This window comes from Gopherus evgoodei, chromosome 2 (assembly GCF_007399415.2).
Source record: "Gopherus evgoodei ecotype Sinaloan lineage chromosome 2, rGopEvg1_v1.p, whole genome shotgun sequence".
Classification (NCBI taxonomy): Eukaryota; Metazoa; Chordata; order Testudines; family Testudinidae; genus Gopherus; species Gopherus evgoodei.
This window is the reverse complement of record NC_044323.1, coordinates 1,956,974-1,977,475: the sequence shown is the minus strand read 5'-3', so window position 1 is coordinate 1,977,475 and position 20,502 is coordinate 1,956,974. Positions and strand designations below refer to the sequence as shown.

The window sequence follows — 20,502 nt, the reverse complement described above, 5'->3', positions numbered from 1 at the left end:
TAAAAGATTGTTATAAAGAGGAAGGTTATATATTATTCTCTTTAACCAGTGAAGACAGGCCAAGAAGTAATGGGCTTAAATTGTAGCAAGGGAGATTTAGGTTAGACAAAAAAAATTCCTAACTGTAGTTAAGCACCAGAACAAATTATCTAGGCAGGTTGTGGGGTCTCTGTCACTGGAGGTTTTTAAGAACAGGTTAGACAAACACCTGTCAGGGATGGTCTCTATACTATTTAGTCCTGCCTTGAGTGCAGGGTCTATCAAGCTGCCTTCCAGTCCTACATCTATAGGATTTGTATTAGTTCCCCTACATCTTTATGACAATGAACCCTCAAACAGCAGCTTGCTGCTCTAGTGGTTGCCTTTGCAACATAGCTTATACCCTGAAACTCAATACCTGAGAATACTGATAGAGTTCACACTCCCTTCCCCCGATCATAAGTTTATTAAATATTTTCCCATCTGTCCCAACAGATTTTATGTTCCTGTAAAGCTTGAAATGTTTTGGCCTTCCCAGTGCAATCAAGACACTGATGCTTTTGACAAAGAAATGGATGCTTAATGGAGGGATCTAGCTGTGCAACTAAAGTCAGCCTGGGCTCTGGGAAGATGTGTACATGGCTTTGCCACAGATATTTTAACGATTATGAAAAGTCAGGTTAGGAACTTGATAGCGCAGTGGGGTTGGCATACTAGCCGTTAACATCTAGACACCTGTATCCAAACCTGGATTAGTTCACAAGTGAAATAAACTTGTGCGCACGTGTATGCGCGTCTCTCTATTCCCATTTTATTCTAGGGCTGTCGATTAATCGCAGTTAACTCATGTGATTAACTAAAAAAAAATCACAATTAATCGCAGTTTTAATTGCACTGTTAAACAATAACTACTAATTGAAATTTATTAAATATTTTTGGATGTTTTTCTACATTTTCAAATACATTATTTTTATTACAAATATTTGCACTGTAAAAATGATAAAAAATAGTATTTTTCTGTTCACCTCATACAACTACTGTAGTGCAATCTCTATTGTGAAAATGCAACTTACAACTGTAGATTTTTTATTACATCACTGCACTCAAAAACAAAATAATGCAAAACTTTAGCGCCTACAAGTCCACTCAGTCCTACTTCTTGTTCAGTCAATTGCTAAGACAAACAAGTTTGTTTATATTTACAGGAGATAATGCTGCCCACTTCTTATTTACAACATCACCAGAAAGTGAGAACAGGCTTTTTGTATGGGACTTTTGTAGCTGGCATGGCAAGGTATTTACATGCCAGATATGTAAAACATTTGTATGCCCTTTTGTGCTTTGACCACCATTCTAGAGGACAAGCTTCCATGCTGATGACGCTCGTTAAAAAAATATATTAATTAAATTTGTGACTGAACTCCTTGGGGAGAATTGTACATCTCCAGCCCTGTTTTACCCCAATTCTGCCATATATTTCATGTCATAGCAGTCTTGGATGGATTACTCAGCATATACTGTTCATTTTAAGAACACTTTCACTGCAGATCTGACAAAACACAGATGGTACCAATGGGAGATTTCTGAAAATAGATACAGCACTCAATCCAGGGTTTACGAATCTGAAGTGCTTTCCAAAATCTGAGAGGGACAAGGTGTGGAGCAGGCTTTCAGAAGTCTTAAAAGAGTAACACTCCGATGTGGAAACTACAGAATCCAAATCACCAAAAAAGAAAATCAGCCTTCTGTTGGTGGCATCTGACTCAGATTATGAAAGTGAACATGCATCGGTCCGCACTACTTTGGATTGTTATTGAGCAGAACCTGTTATGAGCATGGACCATGTCTTCTCGAATGGTGGATGAAGCATGAAGGGACATATGAATCTTTAGAGCATCTGGCATATAATTATCTTGCAACTCCAGCTGCAACAGTGCCATGTGAATGCCTGTTCACACTTTCAGGTGACATTGTAAAGAAGAAGAGGGCAGCATTATCTCCTGCACATGTAAACAAACTTGTTTGTCTGAGCGAATGGCTGAACAAGAAGTAGGACTCAGTGGACTTGTAGGCTCTAAAGTTGTACATTGTTTTATTTTTGAATGCAGTTATTTTCTGTACATAAATCTACATTTGTAAGTTGAACTTTCATGGTAAAGAGATTGCACTACAGTACTTGTATAAGGTGAATTGAAAAATACTATTTCTTTTGTATTTTAATGTGCAAATATTTGTAATAAAAATATAAAGTAAGAACTGTATGCCTTGTATTCTGTGGTGTAAGTGAAATCAATATATTTGAAAAGTGTAGAAAACATCCACAAATATTTAAATAAATAGTATTCTATTTTTAACAGTGCGATTAATTAGTTTTTTAATCACGCTATCACGATTATTTTTAGTCGCTCTACAGTCCTAATTACATAGTTTTTTTAATCACACGCTTAATCACGATTAATTTTTTTAGTCGCTCTACAGCCCTAATTTATTCACATCACATAACCACCACAACTGTCTGGGTTGATTGTTTTTGCTCTGGAGGGCCTCTGAACAGCCGGGGTTTGGCAGGCCAGGAGTGAAGGACTTTGGGAGACCAATGTGGCAGCCTGCTCACACTGGGTCTGGCTCAAGTCAGTGCTTGGTTATTTTTATGACCACTAAAATCTATCAAAAAAATCATCAAGAGCTGGGTAACCACCACATCCAGGATTACATAGCCACTTTCTGATATAAGACCACATCTAAAAGGGGATAAAAGAGGACCTCACCAGAGAAGTGGAGAATAACGCCACTGAGGCTGGTGGAGCAAAGGCAGGAACCAACCTTGTGCTAAAGTAAGAAGTCACAGAGAGCGGGGGTAAATTGTGGAGTGCTTTGTTAGTATGGGCAAGCAGCTTATGTCTGATGGAACAAAGAAGGGGACCAAGTGGAGGGACTGAAATAGGAAGTGACAGCGATGAACAGGAAAATTATTTTAACAGCAACATTTTGAATGGAGTGGAAGGATGAGAGATTGCAGGCAGTGAGGTAAGCATGAAGGAGATTACATTAGCCAAGGCACAAGCTGATCAGGGCTTGGATAAGAGTTTTGACAGAAAAGAACATTAGGATCTTGGAGATACTATGCAGGAAGAAACAGGAAATTCAGACACTGCCTGTAGGCCAAAGAAGAGAGCCTAGTAAAGATGAAACCAAGATGAACTCATGTGTATTGTATGGAAAAAGATGGGTATGGAAAGGAGAGACGCTCAGTTGGGGACCACCATTTGATGCAGAACAGACCCCACCCACCAAGGTTATGGTCCTGTAAGGGGCACCAGGGCTCTTCCATCTTCTCCTGTCAGATTGTTTCAAGCAGTATCCTTCCCCCCACTTGAAGCATGAGAATCTCCAAGCCTAGGCTGGCTCTCTCCTTTTCCTTCCCTTGCTTTGCGTAAACAAGGCTTCTCTGTCCACATTATAGAACAACCAACATTACTTAAAACTCTTTGGGATAATTCATGCTACAGATGGCCACTCTAGGCAACCTACAGTAACGCATAATATAGTTATAAAAACTGTATGGAAACAGTTTCAAATGAAGTTGTAAGCTTTAGCGTAGATAGGGGCTTTTTGGATAGATGGAAAAATCAGAGCCCTTCAGAGTTGCAGTAAGGTATGGGTTTTATTGTTATATTAACAGCTGGTTAAGACAATATTAAAGAGAATTTAACCCAAAATTTTATATGGGGAAGCAAACGCTTATTTTGTATCATGAGTTTATTTCCTGAGTCCTACTCTACACTGCTGTCCAGAAGACAACTATGTATCTGTCTGTTAATGCTACAATTAGTTCCAGTGAATATCTTCCTTGTAAATTTAGAATGTTATATTGTATTGCAGTTTTCCATAAAGCATCCATGAGATGGGTCTTTAACACTGCCCAGAGAAGTTCTGTGTATGTGTGTTTAAGGACAAGACTAGCTTTTTTATTTCTTGGCTTATTGCAGCAGAATGCATGCAATTTTATTTTAAAGGCAGCTAATGATACTTGCAAGAGATGATCTTATCACATCTCCATTCTATCTCACACTAAGAGTTCATTCAACAAAGAGTACCTAGTCAAACCTGGATTAAGCAATTGGGTTTACAGTTGTCAGCATGGCAAAATGAAATGTTATTTCTACAGAGATAATATTCCTTTTCACTTAATGAGAAAGATACAACTTCAAAAAGACAGGCTAAAGCAGAAAATGTCAAAATGTGACCTACATAAAGGAGAGAGCTTAAAAACAGCAGATGTTTGAGAAGATAAAACGGAAAGATTCACTAAAATGAGATTCAGCTTGCTGAAAAATCCTTATGCGTTTACAGATTTTAGATATTTTCTAGTACGTGCTAAGAAGTGTTACTCCCACTAGTACTGCATGACACACGTATTCATGTTGCAGTGAAACTGGTACATGAAGCGATCCGTAACAGACTACCCCAAGGTCTGTATTAGATGTCTCACCTCCATTAAAGGTCATTTGAGGGGCTACGGTGTTGGGTCCTAAGACAGGTTTCATTATTTTTATTTTGAAGTGGGGGTGGGGGAAAAGAAGCAGAAAGTTTTGTAGTTTTCTAAACATTCACTTGCAAGTTCTCTCTGATTAGCACACCCCTTAAACAAATGGCCAACTGCTAATGCAATCAGTGCTAAGGGAGGGAGGATGCAACTCCTGGGGCCATGAGTTCTGAAAAGGGATGAAACACTGACTCTCCACTTCCAAGGGGGCCAACCTGAGCCTGAGAAGGCGCCAGAATTTACCAGTGAACGTTGCCAAAGAGCCACAGTAATACATCAGTAGCCTCGCATCCGCTCCTCCGTCCCCGCTCCCAGCGCCTCCTGCCCACTGGCAACCCCAAAGATCAGCACCTCTTCCTCCCTCCCCACCAGCTGTTTCATGGTGTGCAAAAGGCTCCGAGGGGGATGGGAGGAGCGAGGGCACAGCAGGCTCAGGGAAGGGGGCGGGAAGGGATATAGTGGGGGCAGGGCCTGTGGCAGAGTCAGAGGTGGAGCAGTGAGCACCCCCCGGCACATTGGAAAGTTGGCACCTGTAGCTCCAGCCCTGGAGCCACCCTTGCTCCACTTACAGTTACTCTAGTGCTCCTTTGCTGAGCAGAATATGATGATTCTGCATGAAATCATGCTCTCGCCTGAGTGAATAAATCCCTTTCGAGATGCTCGAGACATTTCTGTTAGACTGGTGAGAAGAGGAAAATTCTTTGAGGGCGCTGTCTGCAGGCTTCACTGCAGGACAAATTTTGTAGTGTCACTAGACACGCCTCTTCCCTACTGTGAATGATTTTCAGAAGCAGAGTCAGAAACTCATATTGCTAACTAATCTTCAAGACATGTCCTTACTTTAGCATGTCCTCCCCAACACACAGCTGCAGACAGAATTCTAGAGCCAAGAACTCTGAATAAATAACCACAATAACTCATTTCGCATTAAATCTCCAGGGAGGCAGTTTCCACTTCACATGCCTATTGTATTTCTGTCACTTCCCTCTAGCACAATTCATTCACTGTAGACTATACAGGCACCAACTTGATTATACAAGCACCAGCTTGAACGCCAAAGTGCACTCTTCTGGGGCTTTCTTGGTCCTGTCAGACTGGACCCCTAGCAGCTGGAGGCTCACCATTGTTTTTCCTATAACACTTCACATACATGGTAAGAGTCTTACCCATCTACATGAATGAGAACAATCGCTACCCAGGGCTGCACTGGCTACCTTAAAATATATATGCATCTTAAATAATATATATGTGTGCGGGGTTAGGAAGTGCTTAAACTCACTGGAGAGGCTTTGGTGACATCAAAAAGCCAGGACAAATGAAGCAGTTAAACCATCATATAACAACCTCAATGGAATTCTTGTCCCTTGGCTGACTCTGTTATTTGCTATTCTACATAATACTTTTGCATGGTGAGGCTTTCACAGGTGAGACGACGCAGCTACCATTTTGTTAGTGGAAAGCACTCAAGAATTCTACTTGCAAGGGTTTCAATGGTTCAGTGCAATAGAGATGCATGCGCACAAAAATTTCCCTTTCCTACTGCGGTGTTAACAGCCTTCGTTCAAGTCGCACTCCCCCTTAGTACCCAGCTGGGGTTGGGAAAGCTAATACTCCAACCAGGGGACCACATTCGGTGCTGAATCATGGTCATGTGCCACTTTAGGCACGTGGTACATTCGCTAAGACAACCAGGCAGTATTAAAGCCACAGTACAGGAACTTTAAAGCCAGTCTTTAAGTAGAATTAATGCTGGTCATTATGTCAAAAAGGAATCATACCAAGCAATCAAGAATACACAGAATATAGTCCCCTGTCAGGCTTCACATGACTATAAAGAGTTACAGTTTTAACACAAATTAACAAGTCCATAATTACACAATTATCTATCAGGTTGTGACTGGGAAAATTCTGCAAAGCATTTCCCACCAATATCAGTTTACACTCCTCCGGTGACCCTAGAAAAATGGAGTTTAGTGGCAGGAGCGTTCAACAGAAAACAGTAATTTAAGTGAACATTGGAGAATATTAGCAAGAAAATTATGAATCCAAAAGTCTGAACATTTGCAGACGAAAAATGACTTGGAGTTACAATAAGCCAGTGTGGAAAATGAAACATATGGTGTGACTGATGTGGACACAGTTAAAAACAGCTCAAATTCTGAATTTTGGACACTCACTATGAAATGCTTGCAAACATGCTACTGACAAGAACTAACAACAAAATTATTCATGGAATAATTTCAACCTCCACATCACAGAAAACTGGTTCAGGATGATGTGTGAACATACAAGGCAAAATTTTAACAACTGATAATACAATTATTCACCTCGATGTTGTGGCATATTTTTAGTGAGTTTAATACTAAGAGGTGAAAACCATGGAGACCCTTTTATCCACAGCAAAGGGGGGGGGGAACGCTGCATTTTCACTGTGGGGAGCTCATCAAAACAGTCTCTGAATGCGGAGGAAGGTAGTCTGAAAATTGCAAAGACCAGTTCCTCTTTCACTGGAAGGTATTTTCCCTTGGACATAGCTTGTTCACCCTCTTTTACCGATGGATCTCACTGGTGGCTGTCAGAAGGCTCGAACATAGCTGGTGGAAAGCACGTTCACTGGCTTGAGATCATAATGGAAAACAGAATTCCTGCTATCTTCTGAGAAGCTAGAGCCAGTGGAGGAGAATCTGGAATGATTATTAAGACTTTTTTTGTGCTTTTCTTTTGCCAGGAACATACTTGCTTCCAGCAGGAGATTGCTTCCTTTTCCTAGATGGTGTCTACCGTTTGGGATTTAGGGCTGGATTTTCACAAACAGCTAGGTGCTTAACTCCCATTCATTTCAATGCAGGCTAGATGCCTATCTGCACCTTCAGAAACGTAGATACCTTTGAAAATCTGACCCTTAGCTCACAAGGAGGGTTTTGAGCCCCTCTGCCCCTTGTCTCTCCAATATGTAATTAGAGAGGAAACAAAGGGGATCACCCCTGAGGGAACCCAGAGCCTGCTTTTGGAGAGAAAGGAGAGTCAGAAAAAAATATCAATCTTCTCAGTGAAATGACTCCAAGATCCCTTTGAAAAAGTGTGTGTGGGGGGGGGAGGGGGGGAAATCACAGAGCTTTTCCCCTTTGAGGAGGATTGGGCTGGGACTTGAAAAGGACTTCCCCGTCAAAGAATTCCCCAATCAATGAAGACTGACTTGTCTGCTGGTTCTCAAGCACTTGTGACAGTGTCTCCAAGCAGTCTCGGAAGGACGGAGAGGGGAAGAAATGCCAAATTCCAACAAGCCATCCAGATTCTAAGCCAGCGGTCGGCAACCCTTCAGATGTAGTGTGCTGAGTCTTCATTTATTCACTCTAATTTAAGGTTTCGCGTGCAGTAATACATTAATGTTTTTAGAAGGTCTCTTTCTAAGTCTATAATATATAACTAAACTATTGTTGTATGTAAAGTAAATAAGGTTTTAAAAATGTTTAAGAAGCTTCATTAAAAATTAAATTAAAATGCAAAGCCCCTCTGGATTGGTGGCCAGGACCTGAGCAGTGAGAGTGCCACTGCAAATCAGCTTGCGTGCCGCCTTCAGCACACGTGCCATAGGTTGCCTATCCCTGTTCTAAGTCCTTTCTCTCTAGCAACAGAAGCATCTGCAGGCTGCACCACTGCAACATTTGCAGCAGAGTTCCTCTTCTGAAGCTTCTAAGAGGTTCTCCTTAAAAATACAGGATCAATTGGCCTTTTGTCTGCTTCAACAAACAGAGGGGAGAAACCTGGCAGTTGATCCCATTTTAGGAATGAAGCCTAGGAAAAAATTGTTCCCTACAAGGAAGATGGGGAGGGTTGATGGGAGAAGAATACTGCTCACTGCTGCACCAACACTTGTTTGCAAGAGACGGGATGAAAACAGAGGTGGAAGAGCTGACCTACCTTGCTCTGCTTGCATGGCTAAAAGAGGCTTCATGGTCAAATACGCAGAACCCTGAAAATCTGTCTATTTGCTTTATATTTGCGGACAGCTGGCTGTGGTATTTGCAGGAAAAGAGTTGCAGATGAGCTGTCTCAGACTGGGGGAGAGGTCACGATCTAGAACCTGCCATTCCTTTGATATTTTGATGTAAGAATTGTTGAAAATGGAGCTCCTGAAGGAGGATGGAACACTATACCTTTTCCTCTCCAAGCCTCTGGACAAGAACCCATTTATGTGATAGGAAGCCCCTGTAAACGCATGTAAAAGAAAGATACAGGTTAAGTGCCAGCAGCATGCTCAGACCTTCACTAACAAAAAGAGACATACCTCCTGCCCCATGCAGATTTCCATCCAGGACAGACACGCAGTACACCATGCTGATGGTAGAATCTGGTAGAAGTGTTTGTTAAAGCTTTGTGGAAGAAGGTTTGAGACGTTTAGTGGATGAGGACAGAGGACATAAGGTGCTTAACTCTCCTCTTCCTTTTTTCTCTCAATCACTGTATCATTCTTTTTCTGACTGTTCTCCGGTGCAGAAAGGAAACCAGGCTATTAAGTGGTGCATTGTGGTTGCTGCTTTCTCAGGTTAGGAAAGGGGACTAACGAGACTCCGTGAAATGGAAAAGCTTTAGTGGATGTCCCCTTTTCAGCCCTATGTCAATGCAACCTACCAGATGAGCCAGGGTCAAAAACTGCAGAGGCTTCCTTTCCCCAGCTTGATCCAGACAGAATTTGGATCCATTATGCAATGAGCCACAACAACAAATGCTGTAATTAGGCTTTGGGAAATGTAAAGCATCCTAGGAGCAGCAATATGCAGTCAAAGGGAACTGAGGCCTTGTCGGTAATTCTGCTGTATAAGAGACAAAGCATTACCCTGGGAGCTCCACTGAGGCAGGTTAGTGAGAAAAGGATCCCCACTGTAGCTTCAGGGGCTACCATCCTACTTTCTCTCAGCATCTGAGCTTGTTGTAAGCCAGGGTTATTTTTTCCTTCTGTTAATAAATGTTTTACAGACTTCAGTCATCTTGCTTGAAATCATCTCTTCATCCCCTATCTCAGTCACTTGAAGGACACTCCAAGTATCATTTTGTTCATGGTCTAATGGATTGTAAGTTACTACTTTTTATTCTTTACTAAGAGAAAGAGCGCAGCCAAAAGTGAAGCCTGTTTAATAATGCTGTTGGGAAACAGAGTAAAGTCCACACAGTTAAAGCCTACAAACTTCTCAGGCAATCATACAGCCAACTGAGGAGATGCATATGGATAGCTGTACTAGTACTTTTTCCCACTCAGGCCCACTTCTTTTCTTCCATGTGTAAATGTGTTTTGACAGCGTGACTTCTGATGTTTCTGTCACTGTTAAACTTCCACCAATGCAAACAATGAGTCACCCTCTTGCAGAAATCTGCCAGACAAGTCACAGTCCACCCAATGGACTCGTTGTAGAATGAACATTATTATACTGCTGTACTTGTCACTTGGATAGATCGCTGAGGGGGGAGGCCTACCAGCATTACTGGAGGAGCCCCACAAAACAACAGGCAAGGAAATGGTTTGCTCTTTTTATAAAGTCATTTTAAAGGGGTGTGTTGGGTAAAAGGGCTGGACTCAGTTCTGGAGACCAAAATTCTTTTTCTACAACCCTGGCAGCAACAGCACACGCTTCACCAAACTGCTCTCCTACCAGTACACCCTCAGCCCAGACCACGAGGGACTTCTGTTAAGTGTCAGGTGAATTCCATCTCCAGAGACACTACGATCTTTAGCACCTTTGCTAAGATTGTTTACCTGGGTGCTAATCAGCAACTATTGTGGTGAAGTAGATTTGTGATGTGGATGCCTAGCCAATAATTATTTTAAAATCATTAACTTTTTTCAGAGAGGCCACCACAACAGCAATTATTTGGTAACAAACTTCGTTACTGATTGGGCTGAAATATGAATTGGTGACGCAGAGACAAAAGATTCTGTATCTCACTACTGTCACAGGCATGTCCAAGGAGGGAAATAAATACATGAGAGAGGAAAGAGATGTAGGTGAAACACACACATCACCCAAATCCTCTTCCCTGTATGGGCTGTCTCAATCTACAGCTAAATGGTACACCAAAAAAGGCTAAGATATCCATTTATAATGTGGGGAAAGGTGAAACAACCCCAAGTGATGTCAGAATGAGCTCAAAGTTTTTACCTTCTTCATATCCACGAAGCTGAAACTATTTTTAACTGGACCAAGAATTACCTATCATACAAGTGTTAACAGGATCCATCGCAGAGACATGTGTTAGTAGATTGAGCACAGAACTGGATGTCAAGAATGCCCCATTTTTAATAATGGCTCTACTACTGACTTGCTGCATGGGTTCTAGGTAAGTAATTTCTGTGTCTTGAGTTTTCCTCAGCTATAAAATAGGGATACATGTATCTACATCACAAGGGTGCTGGGATGACTAGATATTTGAACTTCATTTGGAAAATGTAAAGCCCTTTTTAAGTGTTAATTATGACTATGATCTACCTATGCTAAGATAAAATGTAAGGTATTCTGAAGCTTCAGATGCAAAAGGGAAAAGAAGATCTTTTCCTGGAATGATTCTTTCATCCCTAGAAAGTTCACTGTTGATCAGCTGATAACCCTCCTTTCCTCTAATGAGGGGAAGGCTCTTCCCTTCATTCATATCTTGGAAGCTCCTGAAGGATCCATCAGTTTCAATTACTCTGGTAAAGTCCAACACACCCATTTGCTTACAGTGATCCAAGATAAGGTCATGTCTGTTGGGAAAAATATCGTCAACTCCTACCAATCCCCGAATGGAAGGGCTCCCAGATTTGTGCTGATTTCTCTCATTTCACAGACTGGGTCCCACCCACTCTTTTAGGATTGTTGGTATTTAATGGACGGATCTGTGCACTGTAAAACAGGGCCAAGAAGATCTGCATGATATACCTGCTGGAGATTCCCAATTAAAGGCAAATAATCTAACATGCAGTGGCTGTCTTTCTCAGAGACCACATTAATGAACAAATCCAAGGCTTTACATAAAAGTGAAGGCCTCCTTTATGAGGAGTTCCATAATTAAATTTAGATGGGATGGCCCTTGCCTCAGACATAGAAAGAGGGCCCCTCCAGGCTGAAACTCTGCTATTCATCCTGATGACAGAACACTTGATACACAATTGAGCTATATCATTCAAGATATTAGATTAGCTTCTTATTTAAATGCCTGCTAGCAGTTTTATACCAAGCTCCCCAAGAGCACTAGAAAAATCTTATCTATTTGGATTTTAGCCATCCATTTAGTGGCTGCACTGGAAAAAGGTAGGTTGAGCAAACAGAGGGTATGTATACACTGCAATTCAAAACCTGTGGCTGGCCTGTGCCAGCTGACTTGTGCTCACAAGGCTCAGGCTAACAGGCCGTTTAACAGCAGGGTAGACATTCGGGCTTGGGCTGGAGAACAGGCTCTATAACCCTGCCAGGTGAGAGGTCCCAGAGCTCAGGCTGCAGTCTGAGCCAGAAAATCTGCACTGCAATTAAAAAGCCCCTCAGCTCAAGCCAGCTGGACTGGGCAGCACCAGGTGTCTAACTGCAGTGTAGACATACCTAGAGAGGCTTAGTTCCAAAACAATAAGCATAAACTCCCTAAGCAGCGCACTGAATTGCCGCCATGGACGGCAGGGACAGTCTGTGCGCCGTTAGGGTGGCACGTACGTTTCTGCGGCAGTGGCAATTCGGCGGCAGCTTCTGTCTTCAGCCAGAAGACAGAAGCTGCACCGCCATGGACAGCTGAACATAGAAGCTGCAACCGAATTGCCGCAGCCACGGAAACGTGTGTGCCACCCTAACAGCACATGGAATGCCCCTGCTGTCCGTGGCGGCAATTTGGCATGCTGCTTGGGGGCAAAAACACACAGACTGCAGCCCCAAGCACCTGCTTGGGATGCTGGAGCCAGCCTTGCTTCCAGGGTATACTGTGTTTTTCTGTTTAGTGAAGTGTCCTTCATCTCAAAGGACTCTAAAGCACTTTATAAACTACATGCAAATATCACTCCACCCAACACAAAATGCAATAATCTCATGGGTGGAAAGCAACACAGGAGTTAACCTAATTAGACTATAAACTCCTCTGGACACACATTTTCCTGTGTGTGCAGTGCTTAATACAAAGCACCATCATCCTGACTAACAATGGAGTGAAGAATACTGTATCAATCAAAAACCGCAAAGGGAGTTTGGGGAGGAAGGAGGGCAGAGTGCTATTACCCAACCTGGAGTTTTTCCAGGACAGCAGGATTAACAACCTTACTCTTAAATAATACACTGGACACTTAACGAGCAGAGGTATTTGGGTGGTCAGTTTTAAACCTGGTCTGAAAGGACTCATTTTCAGATGGATGAATGCCAGCTGCTAATATATACTTAAGGGAAACTAAAAATCAGAGAAGGGAAGTGCTTGTGGCTCATACCACCATGAAGTTCACCACAAATACTCATGTTCTATGATTACGGGCGTTGATGTAGATATCTGGACAGATATATTTGTGGATTAGTTATCCTAGGTCTCGGATGGACATCTGTTGGATGCGTCTATATACTGTTTGTCGAGTTAACTGCCATTGAGGGATCTTCCAACAGAGACCCAAGGTGCCAGGATGCGGTGAGGGGAAGAGATATCGAAAAGCAAGTTGTCTTCTATGCCTGTTCCACTCAGGTCAACTTGTGAGTCACTGACTCAGAGGACTGAGGGGGCCCCCCCAACTTGTTGGGTGTGCTTAAGACTGGCCCCAAGGATCAAAGTTCTAGCTCTGATGCACTCTTGAAACCAGAGATTTATCCCATTTTCCCTTCACTAGGTAAAAAAAAATTACCCAAAGTTATCTCTCAGTTTGTAGCTGGAGAGGTTTTTTTTGCCACTTAAAATCATGGAGATTCTCATAGTCTTCCTAGGAGGATATCATAGCAAACTTCTGGATTTCCATCTGAGATTGTGAAGGCATTTAAATCAATTCCCCTTTCTACAAGGACACTACAGGGGGAAGGCAAAAGAGGGAGAGAGAGATCGACTTTACCCTTGAGTTTTCAAGCAAACAAATCCCTTGAAAGGGCCAAGGATTCTTACCTTTAAGAAAACTGGAATACAGGAATAGCCGTACTGAATCAGGTGCAAGATTCACCTAATTCGGTCTTGCAGTGATCAATAACAGATGCTTCCCAGGAAGGTGTAAGAACCTCACATAGAAGGCAGATGTGAGATCATCAGATATTAGGTCTTATCCTGATCTCTAATAGTTGCAGATTGGCTTAAACCCTGAAACTCTGGTTTAATACCCCTTCCAAAACTTGTTCTAACAATTCAGGATATTCTTGATATCCATATAGAATGTACAATATCTTTTTGAATCTTGTGAAGTTTGTGGCCTCAATGACATTTTGTAGCAATGAGTTCCATCATCTAATTACATGTTGTGTGAAAAAAATATTTCCTCTCATCTGTTTTGAATTTGCCATGTTTTAATTTTGTTGAATGCCCCCCGGTCTTGTGTTATAAGATGGAGGAACAGAAGTTCCCAGTCCATTATCTCTAGGACATTATTGTATATACTTCCTTTTCTAATGTAACAATCCTCATCTTGATTCAGCAAAGAGTTTTTTTTCAGGTCCTTGATAATTTTTGCTGCTCTTCTCTCAATCCTCTCCAGTGTTAAAAAGAATATTGTACAACTGAATGGCCAATACCGCACACAGAATTCCAGATGAGGCCACACCACTGATTTATATAAATGTATTATAATATTCTTCACACTATTCACCATCACATTCCTTATGCAACTTAACATCTTGGTAGCTATTTTGACCATGGCTGCAAGGGGAGAAGAGGTCTTCATTCAACTGTCTATTGGGACACCCAGGCCCTGTTTGTGATTTGATAAAGTTAGTTTAGAATTCTGAATGATGTATGTGTAGTTTCATTTTTTCCTCCAGCGCATTTCTTTGCATTTGTCAACCTTGAATTTCTGATCAATCTAGCTGATTTAGGACTCTCCGCAGTTATCACAGTCTTCTCTGGTCCTGTCTGACCTAAATAAATGTTGTCACCTGCAATATTGGCCAAGTCATTGTCCACAACCCTCTTTCCATACCATTAAATCGGTTAAATATGGGACCTAGTACACAACTCTGCAGCCCCTGCTAAACCTTTTACCATGATGAAACCTGACCGATGAAACCTGACCATTTAATCCTCTTTGCTTTCCATCTCCTAGCCACCAGTTTTTGATTCATGAAAATACTTTGCCTCTCACCCCATGACTCCTCAGGTTCTTTAGTAGCCTCTTGTAGGACCTTGTCAAAAGGTCTTTCAGAAGTTCAAATACATTTTGTCAGACTGTGGTTCCTTCATCCACTACTCTACTGATATGATTAGTGAAACGCTATTTTCCTTTGCTGAAACTTTGCTGGTTAGACCTTTTCATATCATGAACTTCTAAGTGTTTTTTTTAAATTAAATCTTTTAATTCCCCAGGATCACCGCCTAGAACTTTTTAAAAATATAGTTACATTTGCTACCCTTCAATCCTCTGGAACAGCAGCTGGTTTCAATGAAACGTTGCATATTTTGTTAGCAGCTCAGTTATGTCATCCCTAAGGTCCTTAAGAACTCTTCGATGGACCATCTCGACCTGTTGATCTATTGTACTTTTATTTATCAATTTGCTTCTGCACCTCTCTTCTGACACCTCAATCTCAGAGTATCTCATCATTGTTATCAGAAAAGCTCTGGTCTGGGGTAAGAAATTCCATGACATTTTTAGCACCGAAGAAAATGCAAACAAATCATTTAGCTTCTGAGCAGTGTCCTTCATTACTTCCTCTATTACACACACACACACACACACACACACACACACACACACACACACACACACACACACACACTTCCTGTCTCAGTGCTGGCTTAGCACCTATATGATGTGTGAACAGAAGAGGGGTGCCTCACAGTCTTTGAACAGTTCCAAAATTTGTCACCTTTGCTCATTTCATAGTGCCCAACTGGTAGGTGCCTGACTCCTCCTCCTGGTGTGCTAAGAACAAAGCTACTTGGCGGTGCCACCAGTGAGACAAGGAGTTAACCTCACCAAGGCAGTGACCACCACACTTGGCCTCTCAAATAATTCAAACTCATATAAGCAAACAAATTAAAAATAACTATAAACTTTATCTAAGAATTTGAATAAAGAAAAATATACAATCAGTAAAAATATTCAATATTAAGATGATTAGAGATATTTCTAAAGTTTTTTTTTTTAACTACTATAGGCTATGCTGTCAAGCACGCTAGGTTACATGACCACACACTCTCTAATGTTCCTAATCAAAAGCGATTCTCCCCTCAGATTTGCCCATCTCTCCAGTCTCAGGTACCCAGACGGTGCATATGGAGATGTGTTAGGCCCATAAGGAAATGCTGTTAGAAACACACTTTAGAATCAGAAATGTAGGGCTGGAAGGGACCTCGAGAAGTCATCAACTCCAGAGCCCTGTGACGTGGTAGAATCAAGTAAACCTAGACCATCCTTGATAGATGTTTGTCCAATTTGTTTTTAAAAGCTTCCAGTGATGGGACTCCATGACCTCCTCTGGAAACCTATTCTAGAGCTTAATGATCCTTATAGTTAGAAAGTTTTTCCGAATATCTACCCTAAAGCTCCCTTGCGGTAGATTAAGCCCATTACTTTTTGCCCTACCTTTAGAGGATATGGAGAACAACTCATCACAGTCCCCTTTATAACAGCCCTTAACATACTGGACTTAGGTCCACTCTCAATCTTCTTTTGTCAAGACTAAAACACACACAGTTTTGTTAATCATTACTTATAGGTCAGGTCTTCTAAACCTTTCATCATTTTTGTTGCTTTCCTCTGAACGCTTTCCAATTTGTCCACATCTTTCCTAATTTCCCTATTATCTATTGCCTGTTGTAATTTATACTGTTTATTGGCTTCACTAGCATCACATCTCCAAATTTCAAAGGATTTCTTTTTGGCTATAAAAAAAATAAATAAAAATCTCTTGAACCTAATCTTGTGGTGCTTGCTCCAAACATTACAGTACCACTATTGTAAAATGTCGTATTTTGGACTATTACTGAAGAATATAGTAACACTTTTTATAAGGTAACTAAGATGAATTAGATTATTTAACTAGCTGGAGTTTTTCCTTTACGAAACCACAGATCCATTCTGGTCTTTGACCTTCTCTTCTGTTCTTCTAAAGAAACTCATTTTTTCAGGGGATTGGAAAGAGAAGAGACTAATGCTGGGCTCCAGAGATGGACGTGGTTTCAATTCAATGAAAACCACATGGGTCACTTTGACCATCACTTTGCTCATCTGATGGACCATTTATTCTAATTGTAACAGGGGAAGAGTAGCACAATAAATCCATGATTTATCATAGTACTATAATTTGTCTCCATTATCCTCCTATTTCTGAAGCTCATAACTTTGGGTTATCATGAATTCTTATGTTCTCCTCTCCTCACAAACAGGTTCTCTCCAAATCTTGTCATTTCACTCTAAAACATTTCGAAAATCTGTTCTTTCCTTCATAGTCCCATATCATAACTCTCATATTTGAGCTACTACAGCCTTCCCCTATCATCACTCCATCTGTTTATCCTTCCTGATATATACTTCTCCATTCTTCAGTCTAAAATCTAGAAGCTAAAATAATCTCTTTCCAGATGCTCTGACCAAGTCACCACCTTCCAAACCCAAAGACCTTCGGTGTCTCCCTGTCATTGAATTGTAGGACTGGAATGACTTTGAGAGGTCATCTAGTCCAATCCTCTGCACTCATGGCAAGTCTAAGTATTACCTAGACCATCCCTGACAGGTGTTTGAGTAACCTGCTCTTAAAAATCTCCAGTGGCGGAGATTCCACAACCTTCCTAGTCAATATATTCCAACACTTAACCACGCTGACAGGAAACTTTTCCTAATATCCAACCTAAACCGCCCTTGCTGCAATTTAAGCTCATTGGTTCTTGCCCTAGCCTCAGAGGTTAAGAACAATTTTTCTCCCTCCTCCTTGAAAACTTACGTCCCCTCTCCGTTCTCTCTTCTCCAGACTAAACAAATCCAGTTTTTTCAAACTTCCCTTAGAGGTCTTATTTTCTAGATCTTTAATAATTTTTGTCACTCATCTTTGGACTTTCTCCAATTTGTCCACATCTTTCCTGAACCGTGGTGCCCAGAACTTAACAGAATATGCCAACTGAGGCCTAATCAGCACAGAGCAGAGGAGAATTACTTCTTGTATCTTGCTTAAAACACTCCTGATAATACATCCCAGAATGATGTACACTTTTTTTTGCAACAGTGTGACACTGTTGACTCATACTTAGCATGTTATCCAGTATGACCCCCATCTAGCCTGCAGTTATGCCAAGTCACAGAAGTTACCACACAAAATTGCATAATACTAGAATAAAAGTTAGCCATTCTGGCCTCAAAGTGCATTTCTCTTTTATAAAAAGAGACACCCTTTATATGAAACACATAATACATTAATTAAGTACACAAGCAGATGTGTAGTTTCATCAGTTTGAGCACTGGCCTGCTAAATCCAGGATTGTGAGTTCAATCCCTGAGGGGGCCACTTAGGGATCTAGGGCAAAATCAGTACTTGGTCCTGCTAGTGAGGGCAGGGGGCTGGACTCGATGACCTTTCGGGGTCCATTCCAGTTCTATGAAATAGGTATATCTCCATATTTTTTTTATTTTTTATCTGTCATCACTTCTTCCTCTGATTTTAATCAGTCATGATGATCTTCTCTTACAAACTCTTACCTGGCTGTGGTGGATGAGGGGGGGGCATCTGGTGGTGCAACATAGGGTATGGAGGGGGCTGCTGATGAGGCAGCATGCCTGGATGACCCGGTGCCCCAAGTGGGTTCATGCCAGGCCCACTGGAATGCTGGTGTGATTGTTGTGTGTTCTGACTGTGCTGCTGCTCCATTTGCTGGCGGGCCCTTAATTCTGCATATTTCAGCTGCTCCATGTGGAAGTTCTGTCGTTCCGTCAGCAACTGCTGCCTTTGCTGTTCTAACTGCAGTCAAGAGAAAAAACATTCAATTTAGAAATATGAAAAGATGTAAGAAGTGCTCCCCACAACGCTAGAAATTCTTACTACCAATTAGCAACTTACCTGCTCAGCTCACCACTATTTTCCAGTCAGGATGACAATACGTGCCATTAAAAAGTGATATTGTCTGTTACCGCGAACAGCAGTTAGTTAACTCTGCCATGGTGTTTCCATTCCAGGGAACACCGTGGCACAACAACTACAATTTAGCCCAAGATAGACTGTAAACGTTCACCTCCTCTCAATTTTGCTTGCCATCACTCTCTTCTCTGATCCAGTTTCCTCCCCATGTTGCACTGAGGGAAAGACAATCCCTAAGAAGGAATTGGATACAACCAGAGGAGTTTTCTATGGAAAGATTTTACCACTGAATTCTGCCCCAACATGGGCTCACAAAGTTCAAACGGGGTCCTAATTCTATGCCTAGATTTCCAGAGTGAAATCTATGCCTCAAAGCACCCCATAACCATTGACTTGGATTGCTGAGGCTAATACTGTTTCGTGTTTGGACCAGCTGCCTTTTCCTTAAACTTTTTAAAAACAAGTTGTTATTGTGCTTTCAGTACAAAGCTTTGTAACAAGTAACCTAGATGCTGAATAAATAAAAGTCATCTGCAGAAGATACTTTTTACTATGAGGCTGTTACTATGCTGATCTTCTCATTATGGTTAGAAAAGCTCATATGTAAATCTTAGCTAACTCTAAGCCCAGTAAGGCGTAACAGATAAGTGTGCCCTTGTACCTTTAAATGTTTTAATCTAGTTGAGGTATACAGCAACATAGCTTTCACCAGATCCATCCAAACCTCCTCCTGCTCAGAAAGTCATGGAAGAAAAGCAAAAATGTGGGGAAATGGGATTCTGGAAAGTCACCTATGAAGTTTACCTGCTTGCCAACATTTAAAACACACATCCACCCTGCTAGCCAGGAAGCTGATCAGAGACCAAATACCAGCCTCTGAGACATGCTGCTCATAAATTCCTTTCCCAGTTTCTTTGCAATCTCAACACAGGTGAGTTACGCTCTGTGAAGATCAACCGCCATGTCTAGATACAAAGTAACTCTTCTTTTCCTTCCCCAGGAAGAATGAAACAAAAGAGAGATGATGTGATTTTTCAGTAAAACCAAAAACATCCTCTCCGCCTCAGAAGCTAAATGCCCAAACAGAAGCATTTAAAGCTACAATACACACACACTATGGGGTCTAAAGAACAGTTTGTCGGCATTCAGAGTCCTTTACTCATTGCAAACATACTTTAAGATTTCTAGAAGAACTCCACTCCACAAAACATTATGCAGCAGACTGTTTGCTACCAAAGTGTGAATGAAAAAACATTCGGCCACAGAGCATTCACCAGCAGAACCAGATGGGGACCAGAGCCAATGAATAATGCATAGCTTTGGGGGGGGTGGGGGGAGGATGTTTTTCAACATGTAATGACCACAATGTGTTTATTCATGCTGCCATGATTTCTTTGTCTTTGACCAATTTGATGCTTTACCAGGAGGAACCTGATACAATGAAAAGACAAAAAACACCAATGGTGTAATGATTCATGTGTGAAAACAGAAACAATAGGTGGCAGGCAGTTCACAGCAAAATTGCTTTAAGGGCCCTGAGAGCAATGCTCAATAAAGAGAGATACCACTGCAGCTTACTTTTATATTCTAACACATTCCTGATTCTCCATCTGCAGGTCATCTTCTCTTGTTGCAATACATGTAAAGAGGGCAGTCCAGTAGAATGCCATTACAAACTTTCCCACAATGCAAACAAACGTCTAGCAATATGCATCAGATCTAAATGCTGCTGAAAGCTTTTCCTCAACACATTTCCCCCAATGGGATGGCAAAAAGGATATGGGG

General features: G+C 41.5%; 1 protein-coding gene across 2 annotated transcripts in view; it reads right to left on the bottom strand.

The window, feature by feature from the left end:
- The window catches only part of SMARCC1 (SWI/SNF related, matrix associated, actin dependent regulator of chromatin subfamily c member 1), a 196,920-nt gene that overhangs the window by 7,839 nt on the left and 168,579 nt on the right, over window positions 1–20,502 (bottom strand). Inside the window, exon 26 of one of the 2 annotated variants that reach the window (XM_030549765.1) lies at window positions 18,342–18,600. In XM_030549765.1, coding sequence (XP_030405625.1) covers window positions 18,342–18,600 — 259 coding nt within the window. Of the gene's footprint in view, window positions 1–18,341; window positions 18,601–20,502 lie in introns of those variants that run through there. The other variant, XM_030549766.1, reaches the window with a different exon arrangement.